The sequence below is a fragment of the Bacillus rossius genome, chromosome 3 (assembly GCF_032445375.1).
Source record: "Bacillus rossius redtenbacheri isolate Brsri chromosome 3, Brsri_v3, whole genome shotgun sequence".
Classification (NCBI taxonomy): Eukaryota; Metazoa; Arthropoda; class Insecta; order Phasmatodea; family Bacillidae; genus Bacillus; species Bacillus rossius.
In genome coordinates this window covers 36,081,450-36,104,047 of record NC_086332.1, presented here as the reverse complement: position 1 = coordinate 36,104,047, position 22,598 = coordinate 36,081,450, and the positions used below count along the sequence as shown (strand labels likewise).

At 36.1% G+C, this 22,598-nt stretch overlaps 1 protein-coding gene across 1 annotated transcript in view; it reads right to left on the bottom strand.

The window, feature by feature from the left end:
* LOC134530523 (lysosomal-associated transmembrane protein 4A) overlaps positions 1-21,478 on the bottom strand; it is a 30,906-nt gene extending 9,428 nt beyond the window's left edge. The window contains exons 1-4 of the mRNA XM_063365417.1: positions 21,408-21,478; positions 13,803-13,919; positions 10,679-10,949; positions 15-153 (exon numbers count right to left, since the gene is read on the bottom strand). Coding sequence (XP_063221487.1) covers positions 15-153; positions 10,679-10,949; positions 13,803-13,910 — 518 coding nt within the window. The 5' untranslated portion in view covers positions 13,911-13,919; positions 21,408-21,478. The remainder of the gene's footprint in view (positions 1-14; positions 154-10,678; positions 10,950-13,802; positions 13,920-21,407) is intronic.
* Between the last annotated feature and the right edge of the window lie 1,120 nt (positions 21,479-22,598).

The following is a 22,598-nucleotide window of genomic DNA, read 5'->3' as shown; positions in this document are numbered from 1 at the left end:
AAAGAAAATCCAACCTGGCAATGCAGAAGTCAAATACTTGAAGACAGAAGAATGGCATCAAGTACGATGGTTTGCCCTTCACTGCACCGAACACCATCAGCAGCGTGATGGCGAAAGTGCAGAACGTCACTACAACTCCAACATTCAAGTCTTCTGCACAAAAAAAAAAATCTGCCTTTTACAATGTACACAAAAAAAAAACTAAAAACACAACTTTATCTATGAACACCAAAATCAATAATTCGGAGAGCAGTACTTTCAGCTGAACTAAAAAAAACCAGACACTAGAGCTGGGCAAGAACGTTCCATTCCCAAAATGTCGGGCAGGAAACTATTTTTTCCAGTTCCACAATTTTATTTCGGTCCATGTGCCAAACTTGTTCATAAACTATTTTCAAAGAAATCACTGCACTCTAACATGATTCAATACATATGCAAGCAATCGAAAACGCTCCATTTTTAGCAGTTCAAACTCCAACTTAGCGGTGCAGTGGCATACAAAATATTAACTAGCACAACCAACATATGAAACATTTGAAACATAACCCCAAAAAGTTATAAAGTTTTTTCACTACCGTCACAAAACAAGTCTTCTCCACAATTGAAAATACAAATTTTAGACATAATAATTAAATGGGTAATAAACAGTTATTGGTTTGGTTTGTATTACATACGTACTAGTACTATCAGAGAAAAAAACATGGATTTGACATGGACTACAACAAAAACACAGGGACTGTTGCATTATGGACAAAATGTGAACACAGTAGTTGAAACAATGTTTAAATGGAAAGTAACTATCACCATGATTACACAGTAGCAGCTTACTTGCAGCAGTCATCTAAAACACTATAGACATTGAGACACTTGCCTTGAAAGCAACATAAACAAAAGTAAATACAAGTGACAATGGATTGGAAATTCACTGTAAATGTGTTTGTTATATTTACAGATTGGTGCGTGGCTATCGTAAGTACTGAAATAAGTGAATTATTAGAGTTGAAAGCACTAATATGAACTAATTTAGTCACTATTTCGAAAATCAGACTTCCCGTTTTAATTTCGTGGTTATCATACAATTTAATAAGGTTGGCCCAATTCATAGTATTTTGCAGTCCTTGAAAATGACCTGCCTCTAGATAACCACTAGATTTGGACCTACACAATAAAAATGACATTTTTCCATAGAAATTTTTATTTCAAATAATTTCTGATCCTGACCAGTTTTCTGCAGGAACTTTTTTCCTTGTCCAAAATTTTCGCAAATAAAAATTCCCAGTCCCACCCAGCTATAATAAATATACATTTTTTAACTGCCAATAATGTAGTAGGGGCCTGAAAAGTTAGCATCCCAATAAACTCAAAAAATAATGTTCTTTGTGATGCTTTGAATTTGAAATGCAATTTTCTAATCTTTTGCTTATCTTTTACACAAATTTGACACCAAATCTCATTTCACAGATGTTGTTTTTATGACCTTCTCATCAAAAGTACACAGAAAATAGTGCATATAAATGTATCTAGAAAATGGCGTTCATCTCTTTTTTTTTGTCTGCTAAATAAGTCAGTTTGTTCATAAGTTTTAATGGTATTTTGTTTAGGCTTATTTAAATTTCGAGTTTAGTTTTAAAACTTTGTTATATTTATAAAAAAAATTGTGTAAGAGAAAGGCTGGTTTTACAGCAAGTTATGCTCTGTGCTAGGGGTCTGTAGCTGGTAACAGTTTTGTAATGGTAATATATTTATAGTTCTAATGCTAAATTTTTTTAACTTATTAAAAAGGAAATTTTCTTAAGTGGGATTTTAAGGTTTTATGTAGTTGAAAAAAAAAAAAAATTAATTGATTAATATGCACTCTGTTTTCTTGGAACAAATTGGACCATAATATTTATAGTACGGCATGAAACTAAAATATCATGGGTGTGTAACCAGAAGAGAGACATTATCACGTGTAAACCTCAAATGAGGCATTTAAATAGGTAAAATACTCACAGCAAATAATAAAATTATAAATGCAGTCACAGTAGGGCCATTAAACATTTACATTAAAACACTTCTCATACAGCCAGTCAAGTTAATTGCAAATGATGGAAAGTGATTTCATGATTTAACATGAAAGTAGATTTCAAGGTAGTGATCCAACCACATGCTATCCTGGGAACTCCAGATGCCACTCAAACCACTGTTTACACCTGTGAAGGCACTAACCTACACAAGCGTATGGAGCAAGGTGTTTGTGGTGACTCTCTAGTCTAGCAGTCCAGACAACCCGAATTGGAATCCCTATCCAACCACCTTACAAAGTTCGTACCCTCTTGTGCATTCAAAAGTCAAGGAGTCTTTAGGAAACTTTTTCACTTCACTACCATCAAGAGGTAAAAAACTAACCATCCCTCGACAATGCACAAAAAATAGGTAATTATATTGGTTAGTTCAATCCTTACAGATGTTGTCCAGGATTATCTTCAGAAATCACTGAAATTAGCAGCCCTAACATTATATTTGATCACTAATTTCATTTACTTTATAAGTCCAAAGTAAGACAGTAAAAATATATATTTTCAGTTTAAAGGCCAGATGAAAAATAGGTAAAATAAATCCAAAACAGTTTTTTTATATAAAACTTCTAATCACGTGGCTTGAAATTCTTCAATTGTACTACGCATGGGCAAACGTTGTTTGCTGCCAAGTCGGAACAGAAGAACATTATAATGCCCGAATGTATCCATTTCTTGAAATCAGTCTTTATTAAGGAGTTTTTATGGATTCTTCGAGCAATTTCAGGTTTTTTTAAGGGCCCTTATTCAATTACAGACAATGTCGCGGTTGACACTCCCGGTGTCACACCACCACAAGTTAGACACCCGTCTGGGAACAGTCTTCAACACTCCAATCTTGTTTATCTTTTTTAAGTTATTATTTTGCACGCTGCTCCAAAAAACGACTGCCCCAAAATTCATAAATAAATTATTCAAAAGGTTTTTAGAAAAGGAAGAGATCAGATTAATAGTATTTAAAATGAAAAGAACATAATTACTCGAAATGTGAAAAACTTTAATGAGACCATTTGCGCATGAGCATGGTAAGGAATTTAAGTTACAACCAAATATCAAAAAAATTACAATTATATCTAAAACCATTTGCCCTATAAGGTTATAGAGGCTTTTAATATAGCCACGTTTTAATATATACCAATAAATAATAAATACTGCAATAAACGCATAAATAAATTCAGACATTGATACAAAAACCGTTCTAAATATATATATATGTATAAATAATAAATTACAATACTATTCAAGTAAAAGTTAGTAAAAATTAATGTCTCTCTAAAACATCTTGATTACACCCGGGTGAATTTATTTTACGGCGCTTCATGGCATGCTTGATGGAAGGTTCGGTAAAAATGAGTACGAGGACGCAACATACACTCGACGTGGGAATTAGGGTCTTTTGGCAAAAATCATTTTTAAATTGTTCACTGTTATGGTGGGCAAAGTTTATATCAACGCCCCGGGGTTACAGGGGCAAAAGTTCGGAGCCGGAATCACTTACTTGGATTAAACGTTGTACGTCGCATCCCACCCCGGACCTCCTGGCCCGGAGTTTAGCCGGCTGTACTTTAGCACACATGCTAAATGCTTCATTAACGAAAAAAGTAGCGTAGACTCTTCATCCTCTTGGCAGCACCCGCCACAATCTAAGTATTTGCCGAAGTTCAATATACGTCAGCTGATTTATGTTAAAAAATATTCATGAGTCCCCGCCGGCCCAATACCACGAGCCATCACCCGCGCTCGTCACGCCCGAAGCGCATACACGTCCACCACGGCGATCAGCTGACGACTCCCTCATACAGCTCATTCCGTCCCTCTTGACGTATTTTCCCCCACCACCTTATTGCCTTGGAACAGTCCATTTCAATCTTCACGGGGGGGGAGCATCGTACACCGTATTATGATTCAAAGTCCAAAACGATATAATTAAATATCAAGAAACTAAACCATTTAAAAAAACATAATATAAAAACATATTTAAAAATAAGATTAACAAAACTTATAAAAGACCAATACTTATAAAAAAAGAAAAAGGACAAATACTAAAACTAAAATTACGTCACAGCCATAATTCAACATTAATTAAAATAAATATATAAAATCAAGTGGCCATGCCACCTATGGCCACAAATTTCCCCGGCCAAAAAAAATCTAAAAATAGTAACTAAAATACATAATCTTACAACTACCATATCTCAAGTTGGAAACAATTACACATAAATGCCAATTTTCATCGAAATCGGTTGACTTGGTAAAGAGTTCACTGGACCTTTTTAGAAATCAGATGTAGTTAGTAATTGTCTTCTTAATTTGAATAATTGGTGGTCTGTATTTAATGAGTGATGAGAACTACACTAACAATGAAATAGCCGTTGCCATATAGACGAATGAAGCATCAACAAAGCAACAGCCGTTGCCATGGTGATTTCCTACCAAAAACTGGAAATAAAAAAAAAAATTAGGGGTGGACTACCCCTAACATTTAGGGGGATGAAAAATAGATGTTGGCCGATTCTCATAGATACCGGATAAGCACAAAAAATTTCATCAAAATCGGTCAAGCCGTTTCGGAGGAGTATGGCAACGAAAACTGTGACACGAGAATTTTATATATTAGATATATATATATATATATATATATATATATATATATATAATAAATATATATAAATCTTTCTTATATATAAAATTCTCGTGTCACAGTTTTCGTTGCCATACTCCTCCGAAACGGCTTGACCGATTTTGATGAAATTTTTTGTGCTTATCCGGTATCTATGAGAATCGGCCAACATCTATTTTTCATCCCCCTTAATGTTAGGGTTAGTCCACCCCTAAATTTTTTTTTTATTTCCAGTTTTTGGTAGGAAATCACCATGGCCACGGCTGTTGCTTTGTTGATGCTTCATTCGTCTCTATGGCAACGGCTATTTCATTGTTAGTGCAGTCCTCATCACCGTTGAAATTTTGCAAGTGGTAGTGGGAGGGGGAGGTGTGGTGGGAGTGGGAGGGGGAGGTGTTGTGGGAATTGGGGGGTGGAGGGGGAGGTGTGGTGGTGTGGGAAGTGGAGGTGTGGTGGTAGTGGGAAGGGGAGGTGTGGCGGGAGTGGGAGGGGGAGGTGTTGTGGGAATTGGGGGGTGGAGGGGGAGGTGTGGTGGTGTGGGAAGTGGAGGTGTGGCGGGAGTGGGAGGGGGAGGTGTGGCGGTAGTGGGCAGGGGTAGGGGGAGGGTGGGAGAGGGACCGCCGACGCCGAGCAGATTTTTTCGCGAAATATGCCTGCCCCTAATGTTCCTTATGTTACGCAGTATGACATTTTCCGAAAATTAGATCCCATGGGAGGTTAAAACTAGGCAACAGTGGGTACTTTATCCGTATGAGAACAGGATTTGGCATTGTTCATGCCTTCTGCGTCTCCATGGCAACGGGCATCGCGTGGCAGTGGCGTACCCACAAGGAGGGGCATGTATAATGAGCGGCGCAAGAGTGATCTGCCTGTAGACTGCCGTAGCGAAGTACGGGTACATCAGTTGTACGTTGCGTGCACAAGTCGGGAAACCATCGGTGCTATTCATTTTCTCTCCGGTACATTATACAGTATTGTAATAAATTTTCACTGAATTTTTTTTATTTACCATTACTGTAAATGGGAGATGTGGCTTAATTTTTTTCCATTAGTAAAGCTGCCCGACCCAGCTTCGCACGGCTATACTAATGGAAAAAGAATTATGCCACATCTCCCATTTACAGTAATAATAAAAAATTCCGTGAAAATTTATTACAATGCTGTATAATGTACCGATGGTTTCCCGACTCGTGCACGCAACATAAAACTGATGTACCCGTACTTCGCTACGGCAGTCTACAGGCAGATCACTCTTGCACCGCTCATAATACATGCCCCTCGTTGTGGGTACGCCACTGCCGCGCGATGCCCGTTGCCATGGAGACGCAGAAGGCATGAACAATGCAAAAATGAAATAGCCGTTGCCATAGAGACGAATGAAGCATCAACAAAGCAACAGCCGTTGCCATGGTGATTTCCTACCAAAAACTGGAAATAAAAAAAAAAAATTTAGGGGTGGACTACCCCTAACATTTAGGGGGATGAAAAATAGATGTTGGCCGATTCTCATAGATACCGGATAAGCACAAAAAATTTCATCAAAATCGGTCAAGCCGTTTCGGAGGAGTATGGCAACGAAAACTGTGACACGAGAATTTTATATATAAGATTTTGGTCATCCACTTTTTCTACGGCCTCTTTATTATTCAACCATTTAAAACACCTATTTTTTAAATGCCCTCTTTTCCCACAAAATTCACATTTGATAATTTTCAATTTCTCATGACATTCTCTCGCTAAGTGTCCTAACTTATCACACTTAAAGCATTTAACATAGTTTTTATAACTATTCCTATCGCCTCCATCCCTGGGCCTTTGCGCGTGTTCTCGTCCATTAGACGTCTTGCTACTACCAAGACCTTCATACTCTTCCTGCGCACTCTTTACATTATCTACTTCTATAGCCCAACCAGCTAATTCATTAACATCTTTGGGTATCTCAATAAATGAACACTCCCTTCTCACTTGGGGACACATGTTCTCCATTATTAAACTAATAAGCTCCTTCTCTGACAGCTTTACCCCAAAAATCTTAACATGCCGTAAAATATCTTGTACAAAATTACTCGTGCTTTCAAGCAGCCTCTGAAACCGCCACACGTATTTATGAAGCCACATCTGCTTTGCCCGCCGGGAACACAAATTCTCCCACAACATCTCCTTTATTTTCTCCCAACTCCAATTATCAGATAATCCCTTAGCTAATATTTCACGTGCCACGCCTGAACATTTTCCCATCACACATTTAATCAAGTTGTGATCTTTAATTACAAATTGAGAATCTTTTAATTGCTCAATCGCTAGGCAAAATTCAATTAATTCCTCCGCGCGTCCAGAAATCAATCCCGGGATATGATCAATACTTTCTAAAAAACATTTTTTCTCTACGTGAAAAACTAGGTCCTTTTCCCCTACGCTTTCCCCATTATCTTCACCAACTTTACCGCCCTTAATGTGATTGCTCAATTTCTTTCTTAACATATCGATATCCTCGTCTTCACTAAAAGCTACCCCAGCCGCCTTCAAATTTACTGCCACCTCCTCCTTACGGAGTTTGTAAATCCAGGAGGTCGCCATGCTCATACCCAAAATAGTCGCAAATACTATTAAAAATCTGCTCTTCCCAGCAGAGTCGCGCACTTTGTCGCGGTTGACACTCCAGGTGTCACACCACCACAAGTTAGACACCCGTCTGGGAACAGTCTTCAACACTCCAATCTTGTTTATCTTTTTTAAGTTATTATTTTGCACGCTGCTCCAAAAAACGACTGCCCCAAAATTCATAAATAAATTATTCAAAAGGTTTTTAGAAAAGGAAGAGATCAGATTAATAGTATTTAAAATGAAAAGAACATAATTACTCGAAATGTGAAAAACTTTAATGAGACCATTTGCGCATGAGCATGGTAAGGAATTTAAGTTACAACCAAATATCAAAAAAATTACAATTATATCTAAAACCATTTGCCCTATAAGGTTATAGAGGCTTTTAATATAGCCACGTTTTAATATATACCAATAAATAATAAATACTGCAATAAACGCATAAATAAATTCAGACATTGATACAAAAACCGTTCTAAATATATATATATGTATAAATAATAAATTACAATACTATTCAAGTAAAAGTTAGTAAAAATTAATGTCTCTCTAAAACATCTTGATTACACCCGGGTGAATTTATTTTACGGCGCTTCATGGCATGCTTGATGGAAGGTTCGGTAAAAATGAGTACGAGGACGCAACATACACTCGACGTGGGAATTAGGGTCTTTTGGCAAAAATCATTTTTAAATTGTTCACTGTTATGGTGGGCAAAGTTTATATCAACGCCCCGGGGTTACAGGGGCAAAAGTTCGGAGCCGGAATCACTTACTTGGATTAAACGTTGTACGTCGCATCCCACCCCGGACCTCCTGGCCCGGAGTTTAGCCGGCTGTACTTTAGCACACATGCTAAATGCTTCATTAACGAAAAAAGTAGCGTAGACTCTACATCCTCTTGGCAGCACCCGCCACAATCTAAGTATTTGCCGAAGTTCAATATACGTCAGCTGATTTATGTTAAAAAATATTCATGAGTCCCCGCCGGCCCAATAACACGAGCCATCACCCGCGCTCGTCACGCCCGAAGCGCATACACGTCCACCACGGCGATCAGCTGACGACTCCCTCATACAGCTCATTCCGTCCCTCTTGACGTATTTTCCCCCACCACCTTATTGCCTTGGAACAGTCCATTTCAATCTTCACGGGGGGGAGCATCGTACACCGTATTATGATTCAAAGTCCAAAACGATATAATTAAATATCAAGAAACTAAACCATTTAAAAAAACATAATATAAAAACATATTTAAAAATAAGATTAACAAAACTTATAAAAGACCAATACTTATAAAAAAAGAAAAAGGGCAAATACTAAAACTAATATTACGTCACAGCCATAATTCAACATTAATTAAAATAAATATAAAATCAAGTGGCCATGCCACCTATGGCCACAACAAATTAAAGAATTTTTAAAGATATTAAGGAGACATACAAACCCTGTCCTGATTCAGTCCTCCATAGTTTCTAGAAACCACTCCAAAAAACGCTAGGATAATTCATTACTACAGGCCATGGCAGGAGACACGATTAAATTATTTTTTTCTGGTACGATTTCATTTCTTAAAATGAAGATTTGAATATTACTATTTTTATTTTTATAGGTTCTGTTTTTTTAACAATTTTTTTTTTACTTAAATGGCATAACTTTGACATCATGCATTTTTATGATAAAATAATTTGTAATGTTTGTCCTTAAAACAAACACATTCAGAATGATAAAAACAAATTGGTGAGCATTTGTAGTTTGAAAGTGATTGAACTAGAAACGCACAATCAAATTAATTTTTTGATATACAGTAAGTCCTCTATTTACGTCGTACCGATTTACGTCGTTTCAGATTAACGTCGCTAATGTTTGAGTACTCATGTTTCAATTTAAGTTGTCGCCGATTCACAATAACGTCGTTTACAATGACCGTAAATCTTTATTTTAACCAAAACACCGTATATAATTCGTTTATAATTCTTTGTTTCCTTCTGTAGTTAATTTATGCTATGTAACGTAAGCTACACGTTCACCGCCTTATCTTATCATACATCATGAGGGATGCTTCCTGCTCTCCGCTGCTCTCCACGCGGTGATGCAATACAACCAGCCCGCCCGCTCTGCCACCCACGTATCTCGCACGTAGAAGTGTTATCTACTTCCCGCAACGACACAGCATTTTCTCCTACCCCTTTTCGCCCAACTCCTTGGCACTTCAGTCGCTATGATATCATTGAGTTGGCCGGAGTTTTAAACGTGCCGTTGTTAACTTTATCGTGATTAAATGCGTTTGTAGTAGGCCTACAGTATCAGCTCACTGCAATTTATGATTTTTTTCTTCATAAGATGTCTTCCAAACGACTAAATTTATCTTCAAACGTAATTTCAAAAAATAAGAACAGAACACATGTTTCATTAGCCACGAAAATGGAAGTTTTGAGACGTTTCGATTCGAGCGAGAGGGCTGTTGAGATTAGTAAAGTGTTAGGTCTGCCACCTACCACAGTTCGTACAATTCGATCAAACGCGGACAAAATTAAGAGTAGTTTACTGAACATGTCATCTGACAGTGCTACAAAGACGAGTTATACACGTAATAGCGCTATGGAGAAAATGGAGAAGATGCTTGCCGTATGGATTGAAACACAGAACCAGCACAATTGCTCCGTAAATTTCCATAAATTATTCCCGTACGTAAATTGTAAGAATTGCGCCGCACTATTGTATAACCTCTTTTAGGTGTTTATTACTTCATGTGATTATTTTTAATCAAGGGCTCTCAATGTTTGTCATACTTATAGTACTTTTATTGTATGTATGCATTTCTTTTGACTTTGTTCTTACCAGCCCCCAAAAGAAAACAGTTGTTTTCTCCCGCGAATAACTCAAAGTAAAATCTGTGTAGCGCTAAACCACTTTGTATCCTTACACTTTGAATGCATTATGCGTTTATATTACGTACAGTATGTACTATATATCTGTTTTTATATTTAAATCAATAAAGGTAATAAAGCAGCTGGTTAAATAACCATTCTATAAAGCTGAGAAGTACTAGTTGGACTTGTTTCCCACGCTGTCGGTTGTCATTTGCTGATAAAATTGCCCGTTGTCACGTCTGTATGCCAGCGCTTCCGGCCGAACTTGGGCCGTGGCCGGCCGGTGGCATGAAACATGGCTCATTTTGCGTCGTTTCTATTTAAGTCGCGGTTTTCAGGAACGTAACCCCGACGTAAACCGAGGACTTACTGTATGTACTTTCGTACAAACTTTGTACATACATGACTTGATTGAATTTCAAAAAATTAAAAGATAACTTTTTTTTTGTTTTGGATGATACGGTGCTTAATTTCATGATTTAACCACCATCTTGGTGCTACATGGTGACGGCAGGGGCCACCCACCGTTGTTGAAGCGGCGCTCCGCGAAGAAGTTGGCGTAGGCGTGCTCCACGGCCAGGTCGGGCTTGCTCTGGTGGCGGGGCCCGTCCTGCTGGGAGAAGCTCAGCTCGATGTTGGGCCCCAGGTTGGGGCTGATGATGCCCACGGCGGGCTCGTCGTCCACCTCGCTGAGGGGCGTGGGCAGGGCGGGCCCCAGGCTCTCCGCCGGGTCCCCCACCATCTCCGGGTGGCGCAGCACCACCGCCATCACCGACAACGCCAGCACGTGCAGCATCTGGCGACACAGCCCCACGTGCCAGGCTCGGTGGCCGGAAACATTCGGTACCAAGTGACATGGATGGAGCCAACTACGAACTTTCAAATCCAACTACGAACTTTCAAATCCAGTCACCTTGAGCCTTTGTGCATAACCATACTTTTACATGCTGTCAAAATTAGTTAATCAAACCAACTCTTTAGACTGAAAAAAAAATTCCAAAAAATGGTATTGTTAAGTTCTATTTGATTATACTGTAAACGGGCTGTTTAAAATTCTTACTGGATTCAAAGACTTTTGTAAAACATTGTGGTGCAAAAATCATAAACAAAAAAAAATAATGTTAATAAGAATAAAATAATTTAACCAATAAAATAACTTAACTTAATAATAAAATATTAGAGAAGTAGTGATGCAGCAGACCGGAGATACAGCCCTTGCAACCACCCACTCAATTCTTTGGAAACAAAATTATGAACATTTTTGGTAACAGAGCAATTAATACAGGCACTTTATTTTATAATAACTTTTATGTAATTTTTCTCTCTACTTCTTAAGAGATCCTAATAAATCAAAAAATAATTTTCCTCAATTTAAAGTCCAACAAATATATGAAGTATTTCAAAATTAAAACACACTAATAATTCTTTTGGATATATTTTAAGTGGCATTCCGAACTTTATTTTAAGTGAAATAGGGCAACTCTATGATCAAATATTCAATTCTTTTCCCTTTATATTCTCATTTATCACAATGTTTCTCCACAATTTACTACTGGATGGTTATGCATCCTTAGTATGCGCGTACTAATGTTCTTACTTAAATATATTGTTACGAACACGAGAGACCGAATGGCGATGCCAGGTTCGGAGCTGGCTGGCGGCCCCGCACGGTCACTGTCGTCATGCGCCATCCATTGACATAAGACATGCCACGCGTGCCTGACGTCATGTGCCATCCATTGACGTAAGACATGACACGCGTGCCTTCCCAGATTACAAGGGTCTTCGCTACCCCCCCCCCCCCTACTCCTAAACGCTCCCCGCGCTGCGCCCTGCCTTACGCGAGCAGCAGATGCCCTTCTAGACGCTTCGGGCATCGGGTCGGCACAGGATGATGCAACTGGCCCCAGCCGCGCTCGTCACTTCTAGAAGGGCTCCAGGGTCTATATAAGCCTGGACGCCGGCCTCCGCGACAGTGACTTGGCGAAGGAAAGTGCGACGGCGAGACGGAAATGCTCGGCGAAGGCGGCGACAGAGTTGGTCGGGAGTTGGAGTGAGTTCCTCAGCGAGGGAAGTGTGACAGCGGTGATGAGTGTGACGAGAGTTCGGCGACGGAGGTGGTGCGGCCCAGCGAGGTGTGCGGTGTGTAAGGACTTGAGATACTGAGTGCGAGTAATTGATTAGTAGACATTTTAAGTAAGATTATTTATTAGTTTTGTAAATATTAGCAGTCAATAAAACTGTGCAATAAAAAAATAAATAATTGGGCTATCCCTATACGAACCCAGTTCTTCCCACTCAACGATTATTAAAATTGTAACAAAATTATTTTTGGTTGATTTATTATTTTCAAAAGAGAAAGTTGAGTACACATTTACCTGAAATATCCTTATCATGGCATGTGCTTTCACTAGTTAACTGTCACTAGAAAACATCTGTAATATCATTTCTTCAAGCAAATATTTAAATACTTGTGCAATGCTACCAAAATTTTCACAATAAAAACTTTATAAAATTCATTTAAACACACCATTATAAATTTTACATTAAGAAAGCAAATTTGAAAACATTACCAACCAACCATTCATATATTTGAAAAAACTATCTACAGTAATGAAAGAGTGTGTTTGTCTGTCTGTAGTTCACGTAGTGTGAAGGCCTAGAGCCATGAAATTTGGTACATGGATCCTACAGTGTGGAAGAAGGGGAGGGGGGAACACCCCGCATTTGCACCTCGGTAGACATGTCTTTGAAATTATACATTTTTTAGTAATGTTTAACCAAATTTTTCCAATAACCTAAACATAAAGACTATCGCATTGTTGATACTTTGACTTTTGGATTTTAATCTAGTTTTTCTGAAATTACCTTTGCCATTGTAGTGGATTTGAAGTCCCTTAAAAACTACTATATCCAAGATAGCATCTTTGGTTTATTTAACTTCCCATTAATCTTAGTTCTACCAAATTTTTTTAAAGTTGATTTTAACAAAATTCAAATTTGGGTTTTTTTCCATTCGAGGCATTGCAATAGTGAACTCACGAGGGGGGCATGCAAAATGAGCATGTGTGTGTGTTTTGCCTACTGACTTTCGTTGCAAAGCGTATATTAAACTTGGCACATAAAAAGAATAAAAAAAATTACTATTTTTTTAAAACAATATAACAACAAATCAAAACAATGAATACAATAATATCTGTAAGAAATTCTAAAAATTATTATTAATTTCTAATACTAGCCAAATGGTAGCCATGGCACTAATGAGAATGACAACATATGACTACCATGTATAAACACTGCAAAATTCATACATTGTAAACAACCAAGAAAAACAAAATGAATCTTACCTTCTCTTAATCAAATAGCTTAACTACACAATAACTGAAATGTCTTTAGTGCAAGGTGGTGGTAATTCATCACTCATTTAATAAACTGCATTACTATCAGCACAACTGAATACTACAATCCATTACTTAATGGATGAAGCACATTCTGGCAAGATAAGCAGATCAATTGTTCAGCGAGTAATCATAATTTACATATTCATGAATGACTTGGTGCTGTTAGCTGGAAATACCAAAACTTTAGATGAGTACAATCAAACCACTGTTTCAAACCTTACAAAAAGTAAAACATGAATGCAACTCACAAGGTGCCATAGTCCTAGGAATATTGTGCCTGTCCTCACGTGACAGCAAAAACAGCAAGTCCAGTCATTCCGACGGCGCTCCCCAAACTTCAGCCTCATTACGTGCATCTAGGACTTCTGCAACATGAAACGTGCATGCCACAGATACTGACAACCTGCTTCTTCAATAACCCTTCAGATAAAGAAAAATCTACATTTATACACAAACATTTAAGAATATACAATAAGCAGAGAAAATATTTCTGGTTAGGGTTGCGAGTTTGATCCCAGAATTCAGCGTTCTTTGAATGATTCTTGCAATGGAGTTGGACATAGGTGTGTACACAGAAAACTTTAAAAACAAACTAACAAAGATGAATACACGAAAACCCAGAAAAACGAGACAAAATCAGCTGATGTGAAATGTCAAATGCATTGAAAGCACAGAGAATTCCATGGAAGGAATTAAAACAATATCACAGTACACATGAAGACACTGGGCTGAAAATGACAAGACTGTTCTTGTTGCAACTTTCTCGTCACTGTCAGCCCAGTGTTATTGTCTGTGATGTTCATGCATTTTAACATTTGACATCAGCTGATTTTGGCTTGTTTTCCTATGTGTTTATGTATTCATATCTGCCCGTTCTCCAGGTTTCCTCTAAGTCATACACAAGATGTAAAAAAAAGTAGAAAATTTTTCAATTTTTCCTAACTTTTTCATGACTTACCATGACTAGGGATGCAAACGATACATCGATGTTTTCAAAACATCGATGTATCGTTCATGAAACATCGATGTTAGCATCAATGTTTTGAAGAGCGATACATCGCCGATGCATCGACGAAAAAGTCAAAAAACCATCGACATCGTTCATCATTAAAATTGCCCTAGTCTTTTATATTATAATATTTTGGCTATCATTTCATGAATATTTATTGAATATATAGAAAACATTACTATACGACATTTAGTTTTCAAGATACAATTTTTTTAACTGCCTATACTTACTATAAAAACCTAAATTTTTAAGTAGGTATCAAAAATGTTGTAAATACTGAACTATTTGGTTGATTTCAGTATCAATTTTTTTCCAGTACTTTAAGATGTGTAAAATCATTTGGAAAAAATAAATACCGTTTAAAAAAATTGTTTACATAAGAATTTTATTTAAATTTTGAAAAATATAGGGAAAAAGCAGCGAGCAGACTTCATGGACAATTTCATAGCTTGTTGTACATACAAGCACAACAGAGGGGGCAAGGGTATTTTGCCCCGACCCCCCTGAAACCTTGAAGTGGGGACAAACGGGGGCAAAGAAAGTGCTGTACAAGTCGGATATGTTATTTCCACTAGCTGTGTAATCAATTTTTAGATAATAAAACTGCTTGTATAGCACCATTTTCCACCTTGAAATACAAATTTTCCCGGGGGAGGACCCCCCGCTTCAATAGGGGGATCGATAATACTTTATAAAAGGTATATTGCCCCCCCCCCCCCCGCCCCTTTTGAAAATTTAGTTGTTGCACCCCTGCATACAAGCTAGTGATTGGTACCGATACGGTCTCGCTAGCTGTATCGAGAAAATTAATGTTACATTTTTAACCTGCACATACACTTCATGCTTTTTCCCTATTTTTGACGTGACAACGTCTAATAAATCGATGAACACCGGCTGCACGCACGAAAAAGTGTCCCGTAACGCAACGTTTGTTTCGTCTTTTCGTTTTGACGTGTTTTAGATTCGTTTCAACAGTTGTGCTGAATTTTTTGGGTTCAATATTTCCGTGTCATCATCATTTGTGGGTTTTTTTTCGTTCTCTTAGTACATTTTTTTTCTTTGTTTTGTTGACCATATTACTGTTACGGAATATTTTGTGGTGTTTATATCCGTGTTGACAACAGCAATTTTCTGCTTAATTTTGTGTTTTATTTTCCCCTTTTTGGGTTTTATTTATTTATTTTTTAGTTTTTAGTTTTTCAACAGAAAAAAAGTTCTTAGTAATGGCGTATGTCCAAAAACTTACATCAAGTCCCACTACGATGTGTCCCGTTACGCTCATTGTATGCTTGCGCCACATCTCTCTTCCACTCGATTGGAACAACCATCGATTTGACTTTTCAATCATGTTTTCGTCGTTTGAATTATTAATATTATGTAATTTAACGATCGTCCACCGATTTTCAGCACAATCGGTACAGTTATTTAAAAGTAATGTTGAATTTTCAAATTCGTTTGTTGATGTGACGTCTAATAAATCGATGAACACCGGCTGCACGCACGAAAAAGTTTCCCGTAACGCACATTGACCCACTACGATGTGTCCCGTTACGCTCATTGTACGCTTGCGCCGCATCTCTTTTCCACTCGATTGGAACAACCATCGATTTGACTTTTCATTCATGTTTTCGTCGTTTGAATTATTAATATTATGTAATTTAACGAGCGTCCACCGATTTTCAACACAATCGGTACGGTTATTTAAAAGTAATGTTGAATTTTCAAATACGTTTTTGTACACACAATGGTGTTTTACAGTTACACATAATAATTCAAATTACACCCGGGATCTTTTGCACAATGTTTTAAAAAAATATTGTAACACATTATAAATAAGTTAGGTGTATTTGGGATGCGTATTTGTTATAAAATTATATTATAAAAAAGAAATCATATTATTCCCCTACGGTGCTGCCCTCTACGGTGACGGACGCGAGCCGAACGAATCGTGCTATCTACCAGCTTCCGCGGCAACCAGGCACTCGTTAATACATATTTTCCTTTGTTTATCGCGAGGGGTGTTATTATGAATTAATTATAAATAAAATTTTGTGTCCGGGGCCACAAGTGCATGTCATTTCGAGCAATGGAAGGCATAAAAAAGTAAAAAAATTATCAACGAATTTTAATCTCAGCCCCAGCGCACCACGAGTGTCTGGGTTAGAAATTAAAGCCGAAATTATTTCTTAAACTTATTAATACTTAGTTTATTAACTGCAAAGGGCATTTTTATTAAATTCTACGTTTAATTTCACGACGAACAAACTTCGTTGTTAAATGTGTAATTGCGAAAAAGCGTAAAACATTCTCGACGATCTTTAAGTTAAATAGCAAACATGTATAAAAGTTATAGTTAAATAATCTCTTCGTTAAAGTAATAAACATATTTGAATTTATGAGTGCAAATAAAAGTAAATTTATCAATTAAATTGTAGATTTCATTTCACTCCATCTTTGTATCCATACAAAATAGTGATAATTCAATAAAAATGATTCAATTTTATTCATAAAAGTATGCAATCATTTTATCAATGTTTTGTTATGACGTTTTCACGTTAAACTATCGTCCGTAAACTGACTTTACAGACAACCAATTTTTTTTTTCAATTGCTTTTAATACATTTTTTTGTTTTGCATGAGACACAACTGTAAATGGGTTGTGGATATTGTGGTCAGGAACCTGTAGTAGGTATGGTTTTTGGATACATACTATAATTTTAATCATTTCGGCATGTTTTTCTTAATATTTAAAAACATCGGTTAAAACATCGATGTATCGGTTGTCAGAACGATGTTTTTTTACATCGATACTTTTTCGTTTGAACAGCGATGTTCATGATATCGATGTTTTTAAGAGCGATGTTGCATCCCTAACCATGACCCAAATTATAAACTTCCTGACCTAATTTCGAAAATTATTTTCTGAAATAAAAATAATCCAACCTCCTGCCACCATCCCTATAGCTACTAGTTCAAACATAACCTTGCATTTTACAGTGATTGATTGATTGTTAGACTTGTGATTGGGCTTACTATGGAATAACACACCATCTTCAAAGTCTGGGTGATGGCATACTGGAGCATGACATTTCTCCCTCAAATTACTATCACTGAGAAATTTCCATGGCTTGTCCAGATTTTAAAGTAAATTCCCTGACTTTTCCCTGACCTTCCCGATTGTGGACACACCAATATAGTGTAAAAAAACAATGGCTTATGTCCAAAATAATGTTTTACGACCAGCACTCTGGCACACCTCAAATTTAAGAGCACCAGATCGGTAACTAAATGGTGAAGAGTTCACCATTATCTTGAAGGTCCCATTGCCTCGAGTCTCCATTTAACCCTCTAAAGTATAATCAACAATTTAATCAAAACACATTATTAAATGTTAATTATTTGCAATTGTGATCACAATGGAGATAAAATTATCTATTTGCAAAAATTAAAAACAAAAATTATGTTTATGCTAATGAGTTGTTCACTAATATTATGGATCATTTTGCTACTATATCAAAGGTCTCTTGCAAAAAACATGATATGTACAAATTTTTATAGAAAACGTTTATTCGTTTTTCTTGAATCCGAAGCTTGGAATTGTGCACTAAATGAACAAAATATTGATTGTGCAACAGATAATTTTGACAACTTACTCAAAAATTACACAGACAAAAAAGCTAGTTCGCTTATAGTTGGTAAACGTAAGACATTGAAAATGTTAAAAACCTTGGATTACAGTCAGGTTGGTTTAATCGATTAAAACGAGACAAAATTACCTATGCAATAACTAAATAACCATTGTAATACGCAGTTAAGACATACATATTGTAACTACAGAAACAGGCTTACCTCTCTTATATGAATAACTAAGTAAAAGACAATTGCCATAACACAAAAACTGCTGAAGCACAAAATTATTTTAAAAAAAATAGTAATATTATTGAAGAGGTTACTGCCTAAAAAATGAAAAGGTTATCATTAAAACTGTTTCAAATGACAACAATGCCACGTCAAATCCCAAAGAAGCTGTACACACACTAAATAAATATTTTACCTATGTTGGTTTCAGAAATCTTAAAAAAATGTCTAATAATAAGTAAAAAAATTATTCAGTTAATACAAATATTTGCCAAAGCTCCTAGGGCTCCTCCTCTGATATACATATGAGAAACTTCTGCACATTGGGTCCTAGAGTAAATATCCTAAAAGATAAATATAAATTGTGCAAACCTACAGTTCATATAGCAAAATTAAGTTTAAGTTACAGAAAGGAAACATTTGTTATACCCTTGCATAAGTAGTGTTAAAATTTTTTAAAAACATTTCATGTAATTTTTAGGTAACAACAAAATACTGTTGGTAACTAAATATGAATTTAGAAAAGGTTTATATACAAATGATGGTTTAAGAAAAGTTGTGTTAATAATGTTTAAGAAATTTGTTGTTAAGAATTTTATGTGCATTTTGTTTGCTGTGTTAGGTGAGAGGTGTGTTTTTTATTTGCGATGTAGGTGAAATATGTTTACTTTGATAGGTGAATCATAAAATTTATAAGGTACGTAATAAAAAATTTTTGTTTTGACTTGACGTCTAATAAATTGATGAACGCTGGCTGCACGCACGAAAAAGTGTACCGTAACGCACATTGTTCCACTACGTATGTGTCCCGTTACGCTCATTGTATGCATGCGCCGTATCTCTCTTCCACTCAATTGGAACAACAATCAATTTGACTTTTCAATCATGTTTTCGTAGTTTCAATTATTAATATTATATAATTTAAAGATCGTCCACCGATTTTCAGCACAATTGGTACGGTTATTTAAAAGTAATGTTGAATTTTCAAATATGTTTTTAACGAACAATGGTGTTTTACAGTTACACATAATAATTCAAATTACACCCAGGATCTTTTGCACAATGTTTTAAAAAATATTGTAACACATTATAAATAAGTTTGGTGTATTTGGGATGCGTATTTGTTATAAAATTGTATTATAAAAAGAAAATAAATTATTCCTCTACGGTGCTGCTATCTATGGTGACGGACGCGAACCGAACGAATCGTGCTCTCGATTAGCTGCCGCGGGAACCAGACGCTCGTTAATACATATTTTCCTTTGTTTATCGCGATGGGCGTTATTATTAATGAATTATAAATAAAATTTCGTGCCCTGGGCCACAATTGCATACCATTTTGAGCATTGGAAGACATAAAAAAGTAAAATATTCTAAACGAATTTTAATCTGTGGTTTTGATTGCTTAATACAACAACAATTTCGGCAATAAAGGATAATTATTCTTACATTTTAAACATCTGATTACTAGTATAATTTCAAGTATTTATTCTTTTATTATTAAAATAAAAATGATTCAATTTTATTCATAAAAGTACGCAATCATTTCTCAATGTTTTGTTATGACGTTGTCACGTTAAACTATCGTCCGTAAACCGACTTTACAGACAACCAATTTCTTTGTACGAACAATAGTGTTTTACAGTTACACATAATAATTAAAATTACACCCGGGATCTTTTCCAATTTAAGGTTAGTTTTGCACTTGCAGTATAACAAAGCAAAAGGTTTGGTTAAGATAAACATTGTTTTATAAGTTCACATCATGATATAGCAGGAATAGTCATCAAAAAAGCAGTACTTAAGTAATTACAACCATAAGTTCTTACGGTAGAACCACAAAATAGGGAAAATTGGAGAGGGATGATTTAATTGTTTGTATGCACAAGATTTAGTTTTTTTTTTATATATTATATTACATTAAAGTACAGAAAATGTTTTCATTATTGTATCTTGTACTAGAATAAGCAGGGTTGAAGTATACTCTATACTTATAATTGTTTTTTAATTGTAAAATTAACAATTAAAATATATAAATGTGGTATCCTTTCCAGGATTGTAGTACCTAAATAACATAACACAGTGGTTGATATCTCTTTGGTACCATATTCTATACTAGAATAGTAGGGCTGTAGACCCAAAAGTCAGTTTAATAAAGAAATGTATATTTATGCAAAACAAGAATGTGAAAATGACCCTCCTCCCTCCACCCCCAAGACTAGATATTCCCGTACTTGTCTAGTCATAATGTTGCGGTGGTTATGACATCAGAGCCGCCATGTTGTTAACAATACAATATTATGTTATGTTACAGACTACTCCCAAATTTACTATGCAAAAACGTAAGCATTTTAAACAATAAATTCACAATTTTTGTCCATTTTTTTATGAATCTATTTGCGAACATTGCCTAGACATTTATAACATTATGTTATACTACCATCACAACACTTTTCTTAAGATTAATTGATAATTTATCTATACAAAATTACTAAGTTTATTCACTGTCAAGGAACCTTGAAAATTTTTCTAGTGATTTTATCACTAAGCCCCAAAAAATTCTGATATAATAAAGGCAAACACATCTGCTACAACACATTAAATAAAAATTTATTTACTAAAATTTGCAACGTTTACTTGCTGTCAAATGTAGGAAGATTTGTTTAATGGATTTATCACAAAGCCCGTTTTATCACACCACATTACTTAAGGCCACAGTAAAACACTACACTGTTTATTCGAAACGTTTGGCTGGATATTACTACTTACATTAGAAGTGGTAAAATACGTATTAAATACGATTAAAGCAAAAATATATTTTTTTAATGGATTAGTGGCATAACAAATACTTGTGCTCTGAAATACACACTTTACAGAAAATTAAAATCATATATTCGAAAAGTTACATTAACTATAGCTATATGGCAGATGTTAAAATACGTGAGAAACCAACAATGCGATATGATTAAAGTTTTTATTAACTTACTTTCAGATGCGTTACAATTACAAACAACTTATAAAATGGCGTCGTACTGTCTGATTCTGACTACAGAATGCCAGAGGGCTAGTGGCCTCCGGTAATAAAAAAAATTTTGATGCAAACATATTTGTAAAAAGACGTATAACAGGATCGACATTACGAGACACTATTACACAATCGTAAAATTGTCTAAATTAAATAAAAAAAACAATAATAAAACAGAGTATGAGATATCAAAAATACAAAAATACGTAGGGTTGAGAACGAGAAGCCTACAGTTCTCAGGATGGGTTACATATCCAAACAGTTCTCAAATTATCCGAAGTTGACAATGGCTGGTGAAAAACACCATATTGATAGGATTCATAAATGTTACGATCATAGATTATTTTAAATAACGCTTACAAAACCAAACATTAATTTTAATTACGATAAACTAAACCTAAAATCCTCCCCCCCCCCCCCTTATGTTGAAAAACTATATAAATATGTACTATTTATTACGCTGACCTAACCTATCTTAATGTTTACTTCGGTAAACTTCGAAAATGTTCGGGATATGATTGTAGCCACGGTCATATAGGTAGACTGCATTGCTCTGTGCCCATTCAGGCATTTTACATTTATTATCACAGAATAAACAATTGGTAACAGAAGCGACAAAATGTGGCTTTATCCTTGGTTTGACGTCGTCCGACCGAAGGCCACCCTAAAGCCCGACCTGCAACTGCCAGTATTCACCCCGCTAACGGAACGCGCCCCTAGCCATGACCCACCCGAGTCAGGCGAGCCACCAACAACTAAGGTAGAACCCGGCCTCCCCCAAATAAACAGACCGTCACTTCAATCAACCACGTATAAAAACAAACACTAATTATTAAACTATATTACGTAGTAATTTAAAGTCGGTTGACAGAAGTGCGACGTAGGAGTGCCTGGGCACTCACGTGTGCAACTACATAAATACGCGTGTGAGTGTTCCCCTGGCGGCCTTCTGCCTGAATCAATCAATCAGACCTTATGACATAATTATTCAAACCTTGTGTTGCGTCATTAACCACACCAAAACAATCTGACAAGAAACGAACAGTCGCTGGTGTGACGTAAAAATTCAAACACAATAATTCTTAAATATAATAACTTTCAATTCATAGAAGGGGCAAATGACCTTAATTCAGCCTTTATAATTTATATAAG